Consider the following 24,401-nt stretch of genomic DNA (forward strand, 5'->3'; position numbering starts at 1 on the left):
CAGGCGGTGAGCAAAATGACCACCTGCCGTTCATTTTTGGTGACGTTATTCGCCCGGAAGTAGTAACGCATCCCTTGTGTGTACTGGTTCCAACTTTCCAGCACAGCATCAAAGACATCCAAACGTTCATAAAGAGGTATGGTGCAACAGAAAAAAACTTCCAACCTGTATCCAACGAAGATCCAGGGAGGTGGCTTCAGCAGCGGAGGCAGCTATCCACTTTAACCCTCGTCGCCAGTTTTGTGAGGGCCACGATGAATCCAGCACGAGTTTGCAGAATCGGAAGAAATAACTTTATTTAAAATTGCATAAATACAACAGCAGTACTCCACCACTGCTCTCTCCTCTAGCTGGTTCCACACTGGCCAGCTCTATTTATGCAGGTGACTCTGCCCTCCTCATTGGGGGAGATCATACGCACTAAGGATTGTGGGCCTGCCAATAGTCCCCAGCCAATAGTAATCAGGCAGGTTATAACACTTTTTCCTATCTTTCCCCAAACACTTTGCATCCAGGAATATTTAATACCCAGTCCTGCCCATCTTTGCCCCAGGTCTCTGCTTTTGCTACCATATGATGTTTCCACATGGTAATCTATGCCTGTAACTTACCAGTCCTATTTACCACATTCTGCATTCACATACATGAACAATAACCATGATCTAAGTTTTATTACTTTTCCCCTTATTCTGAATCCAACTTACAATTTCCTACTATACTGCTATCTATCTCTCCCAGTACTCTGTGCACTTTGCTGTTCCTCTCTAATATTGCCTCCTGTTTCTGACATCTCTGCAAAGTGACTCCTTTTTCCCTTGAGGGAGCCCCCCTGACAAAGTTAAGATTTCAGTGAAAAAGGGACCTCTTCTCATGGATGGTAAACGAGGTTAAAGAAAACTGTGCTAAGTAACAGGAATAATCAGCCACAAGGTGAGCCTCTTGCTAAATCCTCTACAATGTGCTATCTATTTCAATGTTGTAGCTGGTGGTGGATGAACCCAGGCAAATGGCACTGGAATTAAACATTGACAGAAACTAGGCAGCTGCCATCAGCCCATGTGTAATCCCACCCACCATGCTAAAGGCAGTGTCCTCATCTTATGGCTAAAAGAGAAATAGAGTGACTTTGGAGAACAGCCTTTAGAGTAGCAAATTATTTTCTAATGCAATTCTGTTTTACCACTCAATCCTTGATGGTAGCAGAGTTACATTCTGCAAATAATTATTATGTGGCATCTCCACATCATAATTATTAAAGTTATTAATTGAAGTTTGCCGATTATAGATCAACATGTAAATGTATGAAAATCTGACAAGTTACTTATGAAAATGTTATTGTTGTATGTGCTCATCAGTCCATAACTTCATCTGAACCTTTCCGGCTCATGGACCTTGGACAGGAAGGATCCGAAAAGCAGCTTGAAGGGGGGGGGGGGGGGGATCTTGAAGTGGCTGTAGTTAAATGTTCTGTCATATCAGGGTGATAGCGTCCCTGTTCGAAATCAGCTAACTTACTACATAGAATTTTAATTTCTATCTTCTGGAATTGGATCCCTTATTACGGGTACGGAGATCACAGGATTTTTGTAACTCCATTCTCTTGCAGATAAAGTCAATCAAAAATAATTGTTGACAGAGGGAGTAAGTAGAAATAACAGAATGCCAGTGCTTGGATAAAGGACCAAGTGTGAAGAGGACAGAATATTTGAAAGTACATGGCGCATCGGGAGCCCAGGCGACATGGGGGCCGGACCAAGACGAATTTTTGAGACGGTGTGTGGAGCTGCTTAAGAAAGATGTGCTGGCCCCGATGCTACAAGCAATTGAGGGGCTTAAGGAGACACAAAGGACCCAGGAGATGGAGCTCCGCGTGGTGGAGCAGAAGGTGACGGACAACGAGGACGAGATCCTGGGCCTGGCGGTCAAAATGCAGACGCACGAGGCGCTCCACAAAAAGTGCATTGAAAGGATTGAAGTCCTAGAAAACAGATCACGGAGAAAGAACCTTCGGATCCTGGGTCTCCCCGAGGGAGTGGAAGGAGCAGACGGCGGGGCTTACGTGAGCACGATGCTACGCTCGCTAATGGGAGCTGAGGCCCCCTCGGGCCCCTTGGAAGTGGAAGGGGCCCATTGGGTCCCTGCGAGGAGACCAAAGGCGGGAGAACCACCTCGGGCGACGATCGTGCGATTTCATCGCTTCAATGACAGAGAAGTGGTTCTGAGATGGGCCAAAAAGGTACGGAGTAGTAGATGGGAGAATACAGTGGTACGGGTGTACCAGGATTGGAGTGCGGAGGTGGCGAGAAGGAGGGCGAGTTTTAATCGAGCCAAGGAGGTGCTACACAAGAAGAAGGTGGAGTTCGGGATGTTGCAGCCGGCGCGACTGTGGGTCACGCACCAGGAGAGGCATCACTACTTCGAAACGGCGGAATAAGCATGGACCTTCATTAAAAATAAGAAACTGGATCAGAACTGAGGGACTGATGTTGGAGGGGAAACGACAATGCTGATGTATATAGAGAGGTAAATTGGGGAGGGGGGGACACTGAGAAATGTGGGTGCCGGCGGGGGGGGAGAAGAGACGTAGGTGGGGGATGGGGAATGGGAGTGGGGCGGCAGAGGGAGCTGTGCCATGAGGGGCGGGACGGCTCTAGAGAACACTGGGCTTATTGTTCTTGTTCCCGCGCCAGAAAGCTGATGGCGGGAAGATAGGCGCAAGGTAGATGGGAGTTCCCCACACGGGAGGGGTCAAGGAGAGAGCGGGAGAAGCCGGGGTCAGTTGAAGTCAGCTGACTTTCGGAAGCAATATGGGGGGAGTAAGCATGCTAGATGGGGCTCTAGCGGGGGGGGGGGGGGGGTTAACTGGGTTGCTGCTGCAGAGATCGAAGAGGAACTGGTAAAAGAAAAGGTGGTCGGGACGGGAATGCGCCGTCTGGGGAATGGGTGGGTGCGCGGAACCGGGACATGGGACTGGCCCAGAGAGGGTGATGGCTAGTCGACAGGGGAGGGGGGCAGGCAGCCCCCCAGTTCGGCTGATCACGTGGAACGTGAGAGGCCTAAATGGGCCGATTAAGAGGGCACGAGTGTTCGCGCACTTGAAAGGACTGAGGGCAGAAGTGGCCATGCTTCAGGAAACGCACCTGAAGGTGGCGGACCAAGTTAGGTTAAGGAAAGGCTGGGTGGGACAGGTGTTCCACTCAGGGCTGGATGCAAAGAACAGAGGGGTGGCCATACTGGTGGGGAAACGGGTGACATTCGAGGCTAGGAACAATGTAGCAGATAGTGGAGGCAGATATGTGATGGTGAGTGGCAGGCTGGAGGGAATGGAGGTCGTGTTGGTTAACGTATATGCCCCGAATTGGGATGATGCGGGATTTATGAAGCGGATGCTGGGACGTATCCCGGACCTGGAGGTAGGAAACCTGATAATGGGGGGGGGGGTCTTCAACACCGTGGGTTAGATAGATCTAGATCTAGGACCGGAAAAAGGCCGGCAGCGGCCAACGTGCTTAGGGGGTTTATGGACCAATGGGGGGGGGGGGGGGGGGAGTGGATCCGTGGCGATTTGTTAGGCCGATGGCCAAGGAGTTCTCCTTCTTCTCCCATGTTCACAAGGTGTACTCCCGGATAGATTTCTTTGTTTTTGGAACGTCACTGATCTCGCGGGTGGAAGGAACTGAGTACTCAGCTATAGCTGTTTCAGATCATGCTCCACACTGGGTAGACCTGGAATTAGGAGAGGAGAGGGAGCAGCGTTCACTCTGGTGACTGGATGTGGGATTACTGGCGGATGAGGGAGTCTGCGGAAGGGTGCGGGGATGTATCGAGAGGTACCTGGAGGCCAATGACGATGGGGAGGTCCGAGTGGGAGTAGTATGGGAAGCACTAAAGGCGGTGGTCAGAGGAGAGCTGATCTCCATCAGGGCCCACAAGGGGAAAATAGAGGCCAAGGAAAGGGAAAGACTACTGGGGGAGATTTTGAGGGTAGATAAAAAATATGCGGAGGCCCCGGATGAAGGATTATACAGGGAGAGGCGACGACTCCAGACAGAGTTCGACCTGTTGACCACAAGGAGGGCGGAGGCACAGTGGAGGAAGGCACAGGGGATGAGATATGAATATGGGGAAAAGGCGAGTCGCCTGTTGGCCCATCAGCTGCGAAAGAGGATAGCGGCGAGGGAGATAGGGGGAATTAGGGATGAAGTGGGAGCCACGGTGCAGAGAGCAGGGAAGATAAACGAGGTGTTTAAGACCTTCTACGAGAGACTATATAGGTCCCAACCCCCGGAGGGAAAAGAGGGGATGCGGCAGTTTATGGACCAATTAAGGTTCCCGAGGGTGGAGGAGCAGGAGGTGGAAGGCCTGGGGGCGCCGATTGGGGTGGACGAGGTTACCAAGGAGCTGGGGAACATGCAGGCAGGGAAGGCCCCGGGACCAGATGGGTTCCCGGTGGAATTTTATAGAAAATATGTGGACTTGTTGGCCCCGCTGCTGGTAAGGACCTTTAACGAGGCCAGAGAAGGGGGGACCCTACCCCCGACAATGTCGGAGGCGACGATATCGCTAATCTTGAAGCGGGATAAAGATCCGCTGCAATGCGGGTCCTATAGGCCTATCTCACTGCTAAATGTGGACACAAAGTTGCTAGCAAAGGTGCTGGCAACGAGGATAGAGGATTGTGTCCCGGGGGTGGTGCACGAAGACCAGACAGGGTTCGTAAAGGGGAGACAACTAAATGTCAACGTGCGACGGCTATTAGGGGTGATATTGATGCCCCCAGCAGAGGGGGAGGCAGAGATAGTGGCGGCAATGGATGCAGAGAAGGCATTTGATAGGGTGGAGTGGGAGTATCTATGGGAGGTGCTGAGGAGGTTCGGGTTCGGGGACGGGTTTGTCAGATGGGTTAAACTCCTCTATGGGGCCCCAACGGCAAGTGTGGTCAAAGGTCGGAGTATTTTCGACTACACGGGAACAAGACAGGGATGCCCGTTGTCCCCATTACTGTTCGCGCTGGCAATTGAACCACTGGCCATAGCGCTGAGAGACTCCAGAAAATGGAGAGGGGTGAATGGAGGGGGAGAGGAACACTGAGTGTCACTCTACGCGGATGACCTACTGCTGTATGTGACGGACCCAGTGGGGGGGATGACAGAGGTCATGCAGATATTGAGGGAGTTTGGAGATTTCTCGGGATATAGGCTTAACATGGGAAAGAGTGAGCTTTTTGTGATACACCCTGGGGACCAGAGTAGAGGGATAGATGGCCTACCACTAAGGAGAGTGGAAAGAAACTTTCGATACCTGGGGATTCAGATAGCCAGGAGCTGGGGAACTTTGCACAGACTTAATCTGACACGACTGGTGGAACAAATGGAAGAGGACTTCAAGAGGTGGGACATGCAGCCACTGTCACTGGCGGGTAGAGTGCAGGCAATTAAGATGATGGTCCTCCCGAGGTTCCTATTTGTATTCCAATGTCTCCCTATACTGATCACTAAGGCCTTCTTTAAAAAAAATAGATGGGAGCATCACGAGCTTCGTGTGGGCAGGGAAGGCCCCGAGGGTAAGGAGGGGGTTTCGACAACGTAGCAGAGACAGAGGGGGACTGGCGTTGCCGAATTTGGGCGACTACTACTGGGCCGCCAACGTGGCGATGATTCGTAAATGGATGATAGAGGGAGAGGGAGCGGCGTGGAAAAGGTTGGAGATGAAGTCCTGCAAAGGGACGAGTTTAAAAGCGCTGGTGACGGCGCCACTACCGCTCTCCCAAAAAAAATTTACCACGAACCCAGTGGTGGCGGCAACATTAAGTATCTGGGGGCAATGGAGGCGACAGAGGGGTGTGCTGGGAGCCTTGGTGTGGTCCACGATCAGGAACAACCATAGGTTTGCCCCAGGGAGGCTGGACGGAGGATTCCAGAGCTGGCATCGGATAGGAATCAGGAGAGTGGGAGATTTATTTATAGACGGGACGTTTGTGAGCTTGGGAGCGCTGGAGGAAAAGTATGAGCTGCCCCGGGGAAATGTCTTTAGATATATGCAGGTGAGAGCGTTCACGAAACAACTGGTGAGGGAATTTCCGCTGCTCCTGACACAAGGGATCCAGGACAGGGTGCTTTCGGGGGTGTGGGTCGGGGAGGGCCAAGTGTCAGAGATATACCGGGAGATGAGAGAAGAGGGGGAGGAGCTGGTGGGCGAACTGAAGGGAAAATGGGAAGAAGAGCTCGGGGAGGAGATTGAGGAGGGTTTGTGGGCTGATGCCCTAAGCAGGGTAAATTCCTCTTCCTCGTGTGCCAGGCTTAGCCTGATCCAATTTAAGGTGCTGCATAGAGCACACATAACGGAAGCAAGGTTGAGCAGGTTCTTCAGAGTGGAGGACAAGTGTGGGAGGTGCGGGGGAAGCCCGGCGAACCCCACACACATGTTTTGGTTGTGTCCGGCACTGGAGGGGTATTGGAGGGGAGTGACGGGAGTGATCTCGAAGGTGGTGAAGGTCCGGGTCAAGCCAGGCTGGGGGTTAGCTATATTTGGAGTAGCGGATGAGCTGGGAGTGCAGGAGGCGAAAGAGGCCGATGTCGTGGCCTTTGCGCCCCTAGTAGCCCGGCATAGGATTTTACTCATGTGGAAGGAAGCGAAACCCCCCGGACTGGAGGCCTGGATAAACGATATGGCGGGGTTCATAAAACTAGAGCAGATGAAGTTTGCGCTGAGAGGATCGGCTCAAGGGTTCACCAGACGGTGGCAACCGTTCCTCGACTACCTAGCGGAACGTTAGGGGGAAGATAGATGGCCAGCAGCAGCAACCCGGGGGGCGGGGGGGGGGGAAATTGTTCGGGTTTTTGGAGGGGGAGAGGGGGCGGGGGGGGGGGGGGGGGGGGAGTATTACTTCGTGTTATTTGGTTAGTTTACCATGTTCGTTAAACAATGTTATTTTGCAGTTATATTGCAGAAAGGAGGAATTTAGGCATAGACTATTTTCTAAATGGGGAAATGCTTAGAAAATCAGAAGCACAAAGGGACTTGGGAGTCCTTGTTCACGATTCTCTTAAGGTTAATGTGCGGGTTCAGTCAGCAGTTAAGAAGGCAAATGCAATGTTAGCATTCATGTCAAGAGGGCTAGAATACAAGACCAGGGATGTACTTCTGAGGCTGTATAAGGCTCAGGTCAGACCCCATTTGGAGTATTGTGAGCAGTTTTGGGCCCTGTATCTAAGGAAGGATGTGCTGGCCTTGGAAAGGGTCCAGAGGAGGTTCACAAGAATGATCCTTGGAATGAAGAACTTGTCGTATGAGGAACGATTGAGGACTCTGGGTCTGTAGTCATTGGAGTTTAGAAGGATGAGGGAGAATATCAATGAAACTTACAGGATACTGCGAGGCCTGGATAGAGTGGACGTGGAGAGGATGTTTCCACTTGTAGGAAAAACTAGAAACAGAGGACACCATCTCAGATTGAGGGACAATCCTTTAAAACAGAGATGAGGAGGAATTTCTTCAGCCAGAGGGTGGTGAATCTGTGGAACTCTTTGCCGCAGAAGGCTGTGGAGGCCAATTCACTGAGTGTCTTTAAGACAGAGATAGATAGGTTCTTGATTAATAAGGGGATCAGGGATTATGGGGAGAAGGCAGGAGAATGGGGATGAGAACATATCAGCCATGATTGAATGGCGGAGCAGACTCGATGGGCCAAGTGGCCTAATTCTGCTCCTAGGTCTTATGGAATCCGGTGGTAGTGGCGGCGCTCAGGATCTGGAGGCAGTTGCGCCAGCACTTTAGGTTGTGGGCGGGACCCAGGAAATGCCAATTCGGGGGAATCATAGATTTGAACGTGGGAGATGGGATGGGAATTTTCGGAGATGGGAGGAGAGGGGAGTTAGGGTATTAAATGATTTGTTTCTGGGAGGTCAGTTTGTGAAGTTGGAGGAGCTGGGGGAGAAATATGGGTTGGGGCAGGGGAGATATTTAGATATATGCAGGTCCGAAATTTTGCCAGGAAGGAGGTACAGAGCTTTCAGATTGCACTGGCCCCCCACACTGTTGGAAGAGATATTGACAGCGGCGTGATTGGAGAAAGCTGTGGTGTCAGCAATTTATGGGGTTATTCTGGGAGAGGTCACTGGATGGGATTAAGGCAAAGTGGGAGGAAGAGTTGGGGGAGGGCATGGAGGAGGGGTTGTGGTGTGAGGTGATTCGGAGGATGAATGCTTCAACTTTGTGCGTGAGGTTAGGGCTGATACAACTGAAGGTGATGTATAGACCGCACCTCAAAGGCGAGGATGAGCTGACTTTTTGAGGGGGTGAAGGTTGTTTGTGAATGGTGTGGGGGGCCCCAAATCACATTCATATGTTTTGGTCCTGCCCAAAACTGGAGGCGCATTGGAGGGAGGTCTTTAGGGTAATCTTAAGGGTTGTGCATGTGAGACTAGAATTGGGTCTCTAGAAGCCATATTCGGGGTGTCAGATCGGCCGGGATTGGAAGCGGGTGCGGAGGCAGGTGTCTTAGCCTTCACCTCGCTGATTGCCCGAAGGTGGATTCTGTTGGGGTGGAGGTCGGCTTCTCCGCCCTGTGCCTCGGCGTGGCGGGAGATCCTGCTGGAGTTCCTAACACTCGAGAAAGTAAAGTTCGAGTTGAGAGGGAGGATGGAACGGTTCTACAACTCATGGGCCTTGTTCTTCATGCATTTTCACAAATTGGATGTCATTGAACAATTGTGGCGGGGTTGGAATGTTATAAATTAATGATTCTTTTTCATTGGTGTTTTGTATTCAAAATGTTGGGTGCTGTTTGAGGGTGGGCGGGATGAGGGGATTGCTGGGTAGGGGGTTGCCATTGTATTTGTTGTTATTGTTAATTATTTGTTATAAATATGATGAAAATGTGAAAAAGGAGAATAAAAAATATTTATTTAAAAAAAATTTTAAAGGTATTGACCTCAGCAGTGCGACTGAAACTTACCACAGTGCCATGGTGAAAATGTTAGCCTCAGATGGAGCACCACTCGGCAGCGGAGGCATTGCCGCGGTATTTATGGTCGGGGCCAGAGCACATGGAAAGCTTCTGAACCGGCATAGAGCATAACACGCAACAGTCATTGGCTACTGAGTTTTCAGCCAAGCTCTCAATATTCCTCAATGGCAGAAGACTGAGTGAAATGACCACAGGTAGGAGCCTCTGGCCAGCAGAGAGACTGAGACATAGGCAGGGCTGGATGCTGCCTGGTTCTCTGTGCTGGTGCAGTGCACAGTCTCGGAGGAGAGGGAGCTCGTGACCCCATTCACTGATTCTATGACCTAAATTGGGGTCATGACCAGAGTTTGAGCTAGAGATATTGCCTGGAGACTGAACCAACAAGAACCCTCCCAATGCTCTTGTGTTGGGGAAACAGCCCTGATATTCTCTGTAGAGCTCTTAGAATACATTTGAGTTTCGAGAATCCTTTGTTCTGACAACGTGCACCTAAACCCTGTGCAGTCAGGTCAGTAGAGTTTGTCAGGGATAGAGTTTGGAATACAAATCTGGATCCTGCATTTATTTCTTGTTATTGATTTCCTAGAATTATTAATCCCACAGTTGTCCCTGATCCATTCTGCCCTAACTCCACATGCCTGGCTGAAATGAGCCTGTTGGTGTCTGATTATCACAGTACATAAGATCAAAGGAGTTTAAATTCTTGTTTATTCACACTCAACAATGTCCCCTTTCTTAGTACGGAGCTGTCCTTAGGACATTGCATTTAATATCGCATCTAAGGGGCCAACAGGATTGCAGACTCTTGTTCACTTTTCTTTATGTTTGGGAGATTGGATAGTTGTAAGAGAGAGAGGTTTTCATCATCAATAACTGTAAATCACTATCACCTATTGCAGATGTTTTTCAATATAGGTGGAAAGTATCAGGTGTGGCATAAGGACCAGCAAAATAAAGGATGAAACTTGAGCAACAGTTTAATCTGCTTCTCCTGCTTACCAATTACCTTGGCCACCAACTGAAAGTTATTTCAGGAATCAGTTATTTACCACTGTAGTTCAGAACGAGGAACCCTTGAGATTTGTGAATAAATCAGATGCTGAAAGCTATGCTCTGAGATCTTTATAGCTGCAGCTCATTACGGAACCACTAAGTGGCAGCACCATTCTGGGTCTGTTCATTTATATCGAACACCAGCTTTAGTTCAAGTAAGCCTTTTTTGAAATATCTTGTGAACCCCCTGGTTGAAAACCCTGCAATGGACTATAGGTTATTTCTCGGAAGATGAGCTTGGATTGATTGAATGGCTTTTCTCTTCCATCCTCATTTTATAATCATGTAATAAAATGTTGACATAATAGTAGATAACAATAGCTCTTAATAATGCTTGGAAGCTACTTTTGGCCCACCTTACTCCTTCTGAGGGCATTCATGGACTTCATAGACTTGTGTATTTTGGGGATTCAGTTTGATTTGCCTAACTAGAAGTCGGTGCTTAATACGCTTCATCTTGCAAGGGAATGCTGCTGTTGGACCAATTCATTATGCATACCACAGGAGAAAGGCCTCTTAGTAAAACTATACAATTTATTTTGGTAGAATTTTGGCCTTGTAATACCTTCAGCTCTTTTCATCTGGATACCTGGCTTCTGCTTATAAGCTGCCCACAATGACATAATAAAAATCACTGCTTGCTGATTCTCAAGTGCAGATCCACTTCTCATCATTCTGTGGAGCAAATGTGTGGGAGCATTCCTGATGGTGGCCTTTGAGTAAGATGATTTGGCATAATGGCCTTAACTGTTGGCAAGTAACGTTGAGATTTACTGTATCAGTAAGAGATCTTATTCGAGGCTAGTGTAATTGAGGCTTGTTTTTGCCTATAAAAAACATGTATCTGAAGCCTTGAAAGAAGAGTATTTTGACACTTAATGGCATCTCAAAATAATATCAAATTTCATTTCTAAGTACAGTTTTAAACTTTTTTGGTTAGGCCTTTGATTTGATTGAACAGCGGTATGCAGCAGTGAAGATCCATCAACTGAACAAAAACTGGAGGGAAGAAAAGAAAGAAAACTATCACAAGTATGTCTTTATCCTTAATATTTCAAACATTATTTTCTGTAGTTTCAGTATGAAGTAGAATTATATGCACTATTTTAATTGTTGGTTTTAGGCATGCATGTAGAGAATACAGAATACACAAAGAACTGGATCATCCCAGGATAGTTAAGTTGTACGACTATTTCTCCCTGGATACAGACACGTAAGTATATGCTGCTTTGTGATTTTAGAATGATATGTTCCATTCTTCAAAAAGGCAAAAGGTCAGCTTCATTTCTGTGGAAATCAGTGGCTTACATTTATGTTCCTAAATAAAATCTATTATATATTAATGAAACGGTGAGTTATAGAACCTGTCTTGTATGGAGAGTCAGACTAAAGGGGAGTCAAATAACTGAAGATGAGCCTCTGAGATCATAATTTAATAAGTACATTATGAGGAAAAGAAATTCATAATGTCAAAATTTAGTTATGTACAGCAGACATTTGAGTATTCTGCCTAAAATAGTTTAACAGTTCCCATTTATACTTTTATAGTTTCAGTTTGATATTCTTTATGTGGGATGTTGAAGGTCCTTGTAGTGAGATTACATTTAAATAGCATGATTCGGGTCATTTATCTTTCCTTGATGGCATATGTTGAATAAAACAGAAAAAAAAATCTTTTGAGAAGGTGCTGCCTTTTTACATGTAAAAAAACTCAAACACAGCCATGGTGTTTTGCTAAAGAGAATTTCTGAATGTAGTTTTTGATTATGATGGGTTCCAGTTGGGAATCATTTGGTTACCGTACCCCATTTATTGGTTTAGTTACAGTTCAACCGCTGCAGATTTCAAGTAAGGTTTGTTGCATAGTTTGCAAAGTCCACATATTGGCTTGGAGTTTCCACTTGACTGCTGTTTTTCAACACCGTTCACCTGAAATAGACATAGCCAGCGCAAAAGATCATGAAATTAAATAATGCTCAACACATCTAGAGTTTCCACAATCCTGTCTACCCTAAATATTGCCCTGAAAACTGACGATGTCCTCATAGGATGAATTAATCACCATTAGATGTTTCTGCGAATTGTGCTCATTTAAGGATCTTTGAAAGTGGTTGTCTTGGGAAGAAAAACACAAATAGGAATGTTTTAAAAGCTTTTGACTATCATCGTTCTAATTTAGTAAGGATAAATCCATTTTCAGTTTCATTAATCAAATTACACCCATTTAACTATCTTGAATATAACACAGAATATGCTTTAAAAAGTTTTTAAAAATTGTTTCAAAACACTGCCCGATTGTGCTGGTTCATTGCAGATTTTGCGTTTGGTGAAATACAATTAAGTTTGAGCAAAAACTTGCTGATCACTTTTGTAAATTGATGCAAGTTTGGCCCTTGTTACTAATTACACCCAAAGGAGGAACTGTACCCATTAACACAGATTATGATGCAGTAAATGAAGAAAAGTTTCAATGCGTATTGTGATATACACGTTTTGTGTGAGGGTTGCAAAAAATTAATATATTTCTCTGACAAACTTATTGCTTTTATTGTGTATGGGTTGTGGAAATTGTGGGAGCAATGTTGGAATTTGCCAATTTAAGGAGCAATTTCTGATGATTGTGATGTTCTGCAAGAGGATATAGGATGGTCAGATGCCTCGAATGAGTAGAGGCCTTGATGTACAGATAAACAGGTTATTAAAGGTGGCAACAGCACAAGTGCATAAAGCCATGTAAAGACAAAAATATCTGTTTTGTCTAAATCTAGGAGTATTCAATACAAGTTCTATAATTTAGCAAATAACTAAGTAAGATACCGCATAGGTATTGCTTTTTCTCAACCCAAAACACAGAGGTAGTGTACAAGTGTGCCAAGTTAGAACATAGAAAAATACAGCACAGAACAGGCCCTTCGGCCCACGATGTTGTGCCGAACCTTTGTCCTAGATTATCATTGAATTTACAGTGCAGAAGGAGGCCATTCGGCCCATTGAGTCTGCACCGGCTCTTGGAAAGAGCACCCTACCCAAGGTCAACACCTCCACCCGATCCCCATAACCCAGTAACCCCACCCAACATTAAGGGCAATTTTGGACACTAAGGGCAATTTATAATGGCCAATCCACCTAACCTGCACATCTTTGGACTGTGGGAGGAAACCGGAGCACCCGGAGAAAATCCACGCAGACACGGGGAGGATGTGCAGACTCCGCACAGACAGTGACCCAAGCCGGAATCGAACCTGGGACCCTGGAGCTGTGAAGCAATTGTGCTATCCACAATGCTACCGTGCTGCCCTTAAGAACAAATACATCTATACTATATCATTTTACCGTAATCCATGTACCTATCCAATAGCTGCTTGAAGGTCCCTAATGTTTCCGACTCAACTACTTCCACAGGCAGTGCATTCCATGCCCCCAATACTCTCTGGGTAAAGAACCTACCTCTGACATCCCCCCTATATCTTCCACCATTCACCTTAAATTTATGTCCCCTTGTAATGGTTTGTTCCACCCGGGGGAAAAGTCTCTGACTGTCTACTCTATCTATTCCCCTGATCATCTTATAATCCTCTATCAAGTCGCCTCTCATCCTTCTCCGTTCTAATGAGAAAAGGCCTAGCACCCTCAACCTTTCCTCGTAAGACCTACTCTCCATTCCAGGCAACATCCTGGTAAATCTCCTTTGTACCTTTTCCAAAGCTTCCACATCCTTCCTAAAATGAGACGACCAGAACTGTACACAGTACTCCAAATGTGGCCTTACCAAAGTTTTGTACAGCTGCATCATCACCTCACGGCTCTTAAATTCAATCCCTCTGTTAATGAACACTAGCACACCATAGGCCTTCTTCACAGCTCTATCCACTTGAGTGGCAATTTTCAAAGATGTATGAACATAGACCCCAAGATCTCTCTGCTCCTCCACATTGCCAAGAACTCTACCGTTAACCTTGTATTCCGCATTCATATTTGTCCTTCCAAAATGGACAACCTCACACTTTTCAGGGTTAAACTCCATCTGCCACTTCTCAGCCCCGCTCTGCATCCTATCTATGTCTCTTTGCAGCCGACAACAGCCCTCCTCACTATCCACAACTGACAACAGCCCTCCTCACTATCCACAACTCCACCAATCTTCGTATCGTCTGCAAATTTACTGACCCACCCTTCAACTCCCTCATCCAAGTCATTAATGAAAATCACAAACAGCAGAGGACCCAGAACTGATCCCTGCGGTACGCCACTGGTAACTGGGATCCAGGCTGAATATTTGCCATCCACCACCACTCTCTGACTTCTATCGGTTAGCCAGTTCGTTATCCAACTGGCCAAATTTTCCACTATCCCATGCCTCCTTACTTTCTGCAAATGCCTACCATGGGGAACCTTATCAAATGCCTTACTAAAATCCATGTACACTACATCCACTGCTTTACCTTCACATGCTTGGTCACCTCCTGAAAGAATTCAATAAGACTTGTAAGGCAAGACCTACCCCTCACAAATCCGTGCTGACTATCCCTAATCAAGCAGTGTCTTTCCAGATGCTCAGAAATCCTATCCTTCAGTACCCTTTCCATGACTTTGCCTACCACCGAAGTAAGACTAACTGGCCTGTAATTCCCAGGGTTATCCCTATTCCCTTTTTTGAACAGGGGCACGGCATTCGCCACTCTCCAATCCCCTGGTACCACCCCTGTTGACAGTGAGGACGAAAAGATCATTGCCAACGGCTCTGCAATTTCATCTCTTGCTTCCCATAGAATCCTTGGATATATCCCGTCAGGCCCGGGGGACTTGTCTATCCTCAAGTTTTTCAAAATACCCAACACATCTTCCTTCCTAACAAGTATTTCCTCGAGCTTACCAGTCTGTTTCACACTGTCCTCTCCAACAATATGGCCCCTCTCATTTGTAAATACAGAAGAAAAGTACTCGTTCAAGACCTCTCCTATCTCTTCAGATTCAATACACAATCTCCCGCTACTGTCCTTGATCGGACCTACCCTCGCTCTAGTCATTCTCATATTTCTCACATATGTGTAAAAAGCCTTGGGGTTTTCCTTGATCCTACCCGCCAAAGATTGTTCATGCCCTCTCTTAGCTCTCCTAATCCCTTTCTTCAGTTCCCTCCTGGCTATCTTGTATCCCTCCAACGCCCTGTCTGAACCTTGTTTCCTCAGCCTTACATAAGTCTCCTTTTTCCTCTCAACAAGACATTCAACCTCTCTTGTCAACCATGGTTCCCTCACTCGACCATCTCTTCCCTGCCTGACAGGGACATACATATCAAGGACACGTAGTACCTGTTCCTTGAACAAGTTCCACATTTCACTTGTGTCCTTCCCTGACAGCCTATGTTCCCAACTTATGCACTTCAATTCTTGTCTGACAACATCGTATTTACCCTTCCCCCAATTGTAAACCTTGCCCTGTTGCACGCACCTATCCCTCTCCATTACTAAAGTGAAAGTCACAGAATGTGCTGGCCTGCCTTGGTCTGCTTTCAAAGCCAACGATTTACCCCAGTGATCTAAACCAGCCCCAGTGCCCTGGTTCATTACCAAGTACTAAATCCAATATTGCCCCTCCTCTGGTCGGACAAGTTATTATGCATAATTGCCCTCCTCTGGTCGGACAAGTTATTATGCATAATGTGCTGATGTTTCTGGAGTTTTGAGAATCTCACCTGAACCCTCTAACCGTCCTCTTGTGCTGATTCAGCATAGATGTGTGTGGACTGTCGAAACTGAGAACTATGTGGCAACTTGAATGTCCACCATTTTTAAAATGGCAGTAATCCTTTCACAATCAATAAACTGCCTCTTGAAAAAGACTCATCCTTGCAATTTTGTCAAAACGTCAACAGAACTAAAAATGAAGTGATTTTATATTTCAAAGGTTTCATGAGCGTGTTAACTGAACAGCCTCTTGCCTATATTCTGTTTTGTAAAATGTGGCCGGTCTGTCTACAAGCTAACTGCATTGTGGAGGCCCAATATTCCTTGCCTTATGTGCAGGCTGGTTTGGCATTATAGATGCCTAAAATAGTGATGTCAAGATACTGCATCATGATGTCACTGCAAAGTAATGGGAATAATTTGATGAATTCTTGGTGTTGCCACCAGCTTAATATGATTGGTAACAGCTACGAAGACTTACTTGAAAAATGAGTCATCTTCATCTGTCTAAAAACATAGCCATTTTATGGTGTTTCCACCCGCTCTGTTATAAAAAAAAATTATCACCAGAGGAGCAAGCTGCCAAATAACAGTTTAAAATTGATGTAGTTAAACTAAACTTAAGAAAATTGGTATAGTGTCAAGCACAGAATCTGCATAACATGCTGATAAAGGAGTTGTGTAATAAAATGTAAATTGTTTTTCCTTAGATTTTGTACTGTGTTAGAATACTGTGAAGGAAATGATTTAGACTTCTATCTGAAGCAGCACAAACTGATGTCTGAGAAGGAAGCAAGATCCATTGTAATGCAGATAGCAAATGCATTGCGATATCTAAATGAGATCAAACCTCCCATTATACACTACGATCTAAAGCCTGGTAAGTTTCATTACAGTGTGTCAGTTTTTTAACTTGTGAACTGATGTTCAGATGTCCGGCCTTTTGACATGTAATTCAGCCTTATTATTGCGATTTATGGTTTTTGAAATGGATTTTCAATTAATTAAAATATTAGAATAAATTCAATTTGTTGTGGTAATTGATGTCTTATAAATTGCAAAAATGTGCAACGTCATATTCCATACAGAAAGTAAAAGAATAGGAATGCCAAAATGTATTGGGGATGGACTTTGTTTTGAGGCCCTGTAGAGTCATAATATTAATGACTTTTTGAATGTTCTAATCTTTTTTGACCTTCCTCTCCTGGATGTAACAGCTTACGCTGCTAGCCCTCCACTATAATACAGCTGCCATTATTAATATGCAAGTCTAGACTGTATGAAATGGTCCCATTTGACCATCATGTATTACTGCTGTATATTTCAGCATTTGGAAATGCATAGACCTTAAGACACAGGAGTAGGCCATTTGACCCATCAAACCTGCTCTGCCATTCAATAATAGTATGGCTGATTTGATTGTGGCCTTAATTCCACATTCCTGCCTTTCCCCCATAACCCTGAACTCCCTTGTAAATCAAAAATCTGTCTTAAAACAACCTTGAATGTATCCTAGCCTCCACTGCTTTTCAAAGATCAACAGCCCTCAGGATAGAAATTTCACATCTCTGTTTTAGATAGGAGGCCCCTTATTTTATTTTTTTCAATAAACGTTTTATTGAGGTATTTCTTTGGCATTTTAACAGCACCAAAATCAACAATATACCGAACAAGAAAAAAAAATATATAGTGCAAATTCCCCCACCCTCTCCCGCAGGTCTTGCCATTACTTACCCCCCTTACCTCCGCTAACCTAACCCACCCCCCCACCCCTTCTGCTGACTATTAGTTCTCTGCGAGGAAGTCGACGAATGGTTGCCACCTCTGGGCGAACCCCAGCACAGACCCTCTCATGGCGAACTTAATTTTCTCCAGGCAGAGGAAGCCTGCCATGTCTGAAAGCCAGGTCTCCGATTTCGAGGGCTTTGAGTCCCTCCCTGCCAGCAATATACGCTTCCGGGCTACCAGGGAAGCAAAGGCCAGAACATCCGCCACTCTCTCTTCCTGGATTCCAGGGTCTTGCGATACCCCAAATATCGCGACCTCCAGACTCAGGCCACTGTCATGTGAGCCTGGTGAACAACCTTAAATTGGATCAGGCTGAGCCTGGCACGTGTTGCGGTAGCATTGACCCTTCCTAACGCGTCCGCCCAGAGGCCCCCCTCTATCTATCCCCCCAGCACCTCCCACTTTTGCTTCAGCTCCTCGGTCTGCGTGTCCTCCGAACCCATAAGCTCTTTATATATGTCCGAGACGCTCCCCTCCCCTACCCATCCTCTAGAAACCACCCTATCCTGAATCCCCCTTAGCGGCAGGAGTGGGAAGGTTGATACCTGCTTCCGTAAGAAGTCCCGTGCCTGTAAATATCGGAGTCCATTTCCCCCAGCCAATGCAAACTTCTCCTCCAGCACCCTCATACTCGGGAAGCTGCCTTCCAAGAACAAGTCCCCCATCTTCAATCCCTGCTCTCCGCTAAATTCCCCCCCCCCCCCCCCCCCCCCCCCACCGCCCATCCTCCCCGGGGCAAACCGATGGTTGTCGCAGATTTGGGACCACACCGACGCCCCCTCTGCTCTCACATGTCTCCTCCACTGCCCCCAAACTCTCAGGGCCGCCACCACCATTGGATTGGTGGAGTACCAGGCAGGAGCCGCAGTGGCGCCGTCACCAGTGCCCCTAAATATGTGCCCTTACGTGAAGCCACCTCCATGCGCACCCACGCCGGCCCACCCCCCACCAGCCACCTCCTAACCATGGCTATGTTAGCCGCCCAGTAGTAATTACTGAAATTCAGCAGCGCCAGTCCACCATCTCCCCAATTCCGCTCGAGCATTGCCTTCTTCACCCGCAGGTGCTTGCCCCCCCCCCACACACAGCCTACGATAATCTTATTGATCTGCTTAAAAAAGGACCGCGGGATGGGGAGGCACTGGAAAACAAAAAGGAACCTCGGGAGGACCATCATTTTTACCGACTGCACCCTACCGCCAGAGACAACGGGAGCGCATCCCATCTCTGGAAATCCTCCTTCATCTGGTCCACCAACCGGGCCAGGTTCAATTTCTGTAGCCTGTCCCAATCCCTCGCCACCTGAATTACCAAGTACCTAAAACTGTCCCCTACCACTCTAAACGGCAGTTCCCCCAGTCGCCTCTCCTGGCCTCTCGGCTGAACCACAAACAACTCGCTCTTCCCCATATTAAGCTTGTACCCCGAAAACCGACCAGATCCCCATGATTTCCCGCATCCCCTCCATTGGGTCTGAGACATACAACAGTAAGTCATCTGCATACAGCGAGACTCTGTGCTCCCCCCCCGGACCAACCCCTTCCAGCCCCTTGAGGCCCTTGAGCAACTGCCAGCGGCTCTATCGCCAGCGCAAGCAGCAGTGGGGAGAGGGGACATCCCTGTCTCGTCCCCCGGTGTAGTCTGAAATATTCCGAAATTGTCCTATTTGTCCATACACTAGCTACTGGAGCCCGGTACAGCAACCTAACCCAATCAACAAAGCCCCTTCCAAACCCGAGCCGCTCCAGCACCTCCCATAAGTAATCCCACTCTACCCGGTCGAAGGCTTTTTCCCCGTCCATCGCAACCACCACTTCAACTTCCCTACCTTCCGCGGGCATCATGATCACGTTTAACAACCTTCTTACATTAGCCCCCAGCTGCCTACCCTTAACAAACCCTGTCTGGTCCACCCCTATAACGTCCAGTACACAGTCCTCAATCCTAGAGGCCAGCAGTTTGGCATCCACGTTCAACAAGGATATCGGCCTATAAGAACCACACAGCTCCGGGTCCTTGTCTCTTTTCAAAATGAGTGAGATCATGGCCTGTGACATCGTCTGGGGTAAAACCCCTCTTTCCTTGGCCTCGTTAAAGACCTTCAACAGTACCGGCCCCAATATTCCGGAGAAGCTTTTATAGAACTCGACTGGGTACCCATCTGGTTCCGGGGCATTACCTGACTGCATGGCCTTCAAACCCTCCATTATCTCCTCCAGCCCGATCGGGGCCCCCAGCCCTTCTACCAGCTCCCCATCCACCTTCGGGAAAGTCAACCCATCCAGCAAACGCCTCATCCCCTCTGGCCCCACAGGGGGTTCGGACCTGTACAACCTACTATAAAAGTCCCGAAAGGTCTTGCTCACCCCTGCCGAGTCCCCAACTGAGTTCCCATCCCCATCAACAACTTTCCCTATTTCCCTAGCTGCCTCCCTCTTTCTGAGCTGCTGTGCAAGCATCCTACTGGCCTCCCTGTGCTCTTAAATCGCCCCCTTCGCCTTTCTGAGCTGCTCCACTCCCTTCCTGTAGTTAACAAACCAAATTCCGCGTGCAGCCGCGTTCCCTTAACAGCCCTGCCTCTGGAACCTCCGCATATCTCCTATCCACTCGTAGAATCTCTTTTACCAGTCGGTCCATTTCTGCCCTATCCGTCCTGACCCTGTGAGCCCGGATCAAGATCAGCTCTCTTCTCGCCACTGCCTTCAGCGCTTCCCAGACCACCGCTGCTGAGACCTCCCCCGTGCCGTTTACCTGCAGGTAGTTCAGCATGCACTTCCTCAGCCTCTCGCACACCGCTTCGTCCGCCAACAGCCCCACCTCCAAACTCCATTGCGGGTGATGGTTGCTATCCATACTGACCTGCAGGTCCACCCAGTGCGGAGCATGGTCCAAAATCGTAATCGCCAATGTTGCTAACTTTGCCTTAGTTCAATTGCTCTGTTTTATTACCTTTGCTCTTGAGTCGCCAGGTATCTTTATGATACCGCCACGTGGTTCAAGTCCGAGTGATGATCAATAATCCAATACACCGATTAGTAAAATTTAAATCAAAGCACATTTATTATACACAGTAATCGCTACTCATGCACAAATTCTACGTCTAAGCTACTTCTACAACTAACAGGCCTATACTTAACTTGGAACTGGCCCACCAGGTCAGGGAAACAAATGGCCTTTTGTTCGGGTTCTGAGCCTGCGGGATTCGAAGTTGGTACAGATTGATAGCTAGGAGCGCCTATCTCGTAGCGAGCGTTGAAGTAAGACTTACAGTTTCGACCAGCTGCTGGAGAATGAAGAGCTGGAGAAGCGGTGGTGAAGAGTTGAAGCGAGAGCGATTTGAGCTTGGGGTTCAATTCTTATAGTTCCCAGGGGCTTCCCACCTTTCGGGGCGGACCCTGTACCTGGTCCCAAGTGATTGGACTTTGTCCCAATCGCTTGGTTCGATTTTCTCCAATGCTGGAGCGGTTCCCTGATCGATGGGCGGTCTTGAGGTGGTCGTTCGTCTCCTTTTGTGTAGGCTCCTGCTGGCGCTGAAGAGTGTGGTTTTGCTTTGTGTGTCTAAATGTTGCTTATTGTTCCCGGGGATTTCTCATTAGTATGCAGATGGCTGGTGTTATGTTACAGAGTTGGCCATTGTAAGTGGCTACATCCCCTCCTTGTGATCCTAATGCGAAGCGTGAAAGATCACAACTATGTTGCTTTCCATTCCCTGACCTGGGGGGGGCACTTCCTTCATGGCCTCTGCACTGACCATAGCTATGCAAAACATTTTTAACTGACTATTCTAAGGGCGCTATGTCAGACAGGGACATGCATTACAAAACAATAAAACTGGGAACCTCTAACTATTCTTACTACACTCACTTAAACATTTCATTATCCTAACTTCCTCAACCATACAAACAAAATCATAGCAGTTTATACACATTTTTCCTGACTTGGCAGTCAAGCTCAGGATCGTACAATTTGCTCATGAACAGTGCTTTACATTTCTTTATTTACAATAAAACCGCAAATGAATGCTCTTTATTATAGATCGCGGGGGTCGGGGGTCTGGTCGTATCCGAAAATAGGGGATCTGATCCTATATACCTGCATCTGCACGATGCAGCAGAGTATCGCTAATACCAGGAAGGTTTCTATTACATAGGACAGGGAGTACCAGGTTATAAACCTGGCACACCAAGATGATGTGGTGTTGCTGGTGACTGGGCTCTGGGTACTGCGGGGAAGTGAAACATTAACGTCTGGGGGGCTTGAAGTCATGGGGTTCGTGTTCACTCGCAACCAAAAGTCCATTATTATGGTGATGATCCATGTGAAGGAAGTCCTCATGGCCCTTCTCTTTCCTTCTCTTCTCCGGTGCTGGAGCTTCTGGAGTTCTGTGGAAACGAGCATAGTGTCTGTAACTATCTTTGTTTAATATCTCGTATGATAGTCTGTCTGTCCTTTGGTGCCAATTATTCCCTTTATAATTGGTCACTGTGTGACTCCCTCATTTAAAAAAAAAAAATTTTTTTTTTCAAAAATCGTATTTTAGGACAAGACACACCTACAAATAATGAACCAGTGCGAGCCATCTCGCAGACTGCGCAGTTTACCATACAAATATTTCAGGATGTAAATAGCATGTGGTTGGCAACCTAAGGGTTACCTGAAACAAAACAACTTTTTGAACTAAAATTTCCGAAATGAGGTGCGTATGGGCCGCGAAGGGTAAGAGTTGGATGGGGTCCCCGGGTAGGACGGCTACCAATGCCGTGTCTCCCCTACCCGAGCATAGTTGACCAGAGGGGGGGGGGGGGTTCCCAGGCAGGGCGGGTCCCAAGCCGTTTCTCCACTGCCTGAGCAACCGACAAGAACGGGCAAGAAATGTAGTCATCGTGGTGGGGCTGCAGTAGTGGTTCTACCTTCGAACCAGAAGGGCAGTTACAAACGGGCGTCTGGTACCTGAACAAGTCTTTGCAGACACGCTAGTTCCGCGGAACTAGTGCCTGGCAATAGTGAGTCTCTGTAGGCAAGTCCTCAGGTTTCGGCCGAATAGGCGTGGGGCCGTGGAAATTTTTTTTTCCTGTCTGACAAACAACATTTAACAAACTTACAAACAACATAAAACATTCTGCATGTTCCATCTGAAAGGACATCACCTCTCCCAAGCGGTTCCTTTAAAACATCATCTGGGCACCTCCATTCTCGGTTGCGAACAGGGTCGCAAAGGGGTTCTCGGTATGGGAGTCAGACCCAAGGTCGTCATCTTCTCCCGGGTGCCAAACTCCTGAGTGTATCAGGGCTGAAAGGGCTGCATAGTGTGAGGTGGGGTCGCTCTCGTCGTTGCGGACGAGTCGGAACGAGTTATCTCGGTGCCAATAGTGGGTGTCTAGTTGTGTGGGGACGGAATCGGGGTCGTCAGTGTTGGTCAGTGTTGGTCGGTGGTGGGGTTTGTTTAGGAAAGTGATCATGAAGGGATCACTTGGATCGTAGTCGGAATCGCTGGGTGTGGGGCCTGTTGCATGGGGATAGTAGGGAGGCGTGCTGTGGCTATCGTCCGAGTCACAGTCGCTGTCTCTGCTGCTGCAGTCTGTGGGCGTTCCAGGGCGGAGTGTATATTTCGGGGGTGGAGTCGAGGTCGAGTCCATGGCTGGGCTGGACGTGTTGGGGGATGGTCGGGTTACGTTGGCTGTGGGCGGGGTGTGGTGTGCTGCGTTGAGCATGACGTGGTGTGCGTGGTTCGACTGTGTTCCATATGCCTTCAGCTGGTTTATATGGAACCACACAGTCTTACCGTTGGGGTACTTTATTTTATATACGGAGGGGCTTACTTTGTCCGCGATGGAGTACGGCAGCCCCACCACGAATAGGGAGAGAGAGCAATTAAACATGTGGCTACAGGGATGGTGCAGGCGGGAGGGATTCAGATTTCCTGATAACTGGGGCTCTTTCTGGGGAAGGTGGGACCTCTTCAGACAGGATGGTCTACATCTGAACCTGAGGGGCACAAATATCCTAGGGGGGAGATTTGTTAGTGCTCTTTGGGGGGGTTTAAACTAATGCAGCAGGGGCATGGGAACCTGGATTGTAGTTTTAGGGTACGGGAGAATGAGAGTATAGAGGTCAGGAGCACAGATTTGACTTTGCAGGAGGGGGCCAGTGTTCAGGTAGGTGGTTTGAAGTGTGTCTACTTCAATGCCAGGAGTATACGAAATAAGGTAGGAGAACTGGCAGCATGGATTGGTACCTGGGACTTCGATGTTGTGGCCATTTCGGAGACATGGATAGAGCAGGGACAGGAATGGATGCTGCAGGTTTTGGGGTTTAGGTGTTTTAGTAAGCTCCGAGAAGGAGGCAAAAGAGGGGAAGGTGTGGTGCTGCTAGTCAAGAGCAGTATTACGGTGGCGGAGAGAATGCTAGATGGGGACTCTTCTTCCGAGGTAGTATGGGCTGAGGTTAGAAACAGGAAAGGAGAGGTAGCCCTGTTGGGAGTTTTCTATAGGCCTCCAAATAGTTCTAGGGATGTAGAGGAAAGGATGGCGAAGATGATTCTGGATAAGAGCGAAAGTAACAGGGTAGTTATTATGGGAGACTTTAACTTTCCAAATATTGACTGGAAAAGATATAGTTCGAGTACATTAGATGGGTCGTTTTTTGTACGATGTGTGCAGGAGGGTTTCCTGACACAATATGTTGACAGGCCAACAAGAGGCGAGGCCACTTTGAATTTGGTTTTGGGTAATGAACCAGGCCAGGTGTTGGATTTGGAGGTAGGAGAGCACTTTGGGGACAGTGACCACAATTCGGTGACGTTTACGTTAATGATGGAAAGGGATAAGTATACACCGCAGGGCAAGAGTTATAGCTGGGGGAAGGACAATTATGATGCCATTAGACATGACTTGGGGGGGATAGGT

At 47.6% G+C, this 24,401-nt stretch overlaps 1 protein-coding gene across 5 annotated transcripts in view; it reads left to right on the forward strand.

The window, feature by feature from the left end:
- tlk1a (tousled-like kinase 1a) overlaps positions 1–24,401 on the forward strand; it is a 279,213-nt gene that overhangs the window by 211,772 nt on the left and 43,040 nt on the right. For all 5 annotated transcript variants that reach the window (XM_072475834.1, XM_072475818.1, XM_072475826.1 and 2 more), the window contains 3 exons: positions 10,962–11,053; positions 11,145–11,234; positions 16,419–16,588. In XM_072475834.1, the coding sequence (XP_072331935.1) occupies positions 10,962–11,053; positions 11,145–11,234; positions 16,419–16,588 (352 nt within the window). The remainder of the gene's footprint in view (positions 1–10,961; positions 11,054–11,144; positions 11,235–16,418; positions 16,589–24,401) is intronic.

This window comes from Scyliorhinus torazame, chromosome 2 (assembly GCF_047496885.1).
Source record: "Scyliorhinus torazame isolate Kashiwa2021f chromosome 2, sScyTor2.1, whole genome shotgun sequence".
Taxonomy (NCBI): Eukaryota; Metazoa; Chordata; class Chondrichthyes; order Carcharhiniformes; family Scyliorhinidae; genus Scyliorhinus; species Scyliorhinus torazame.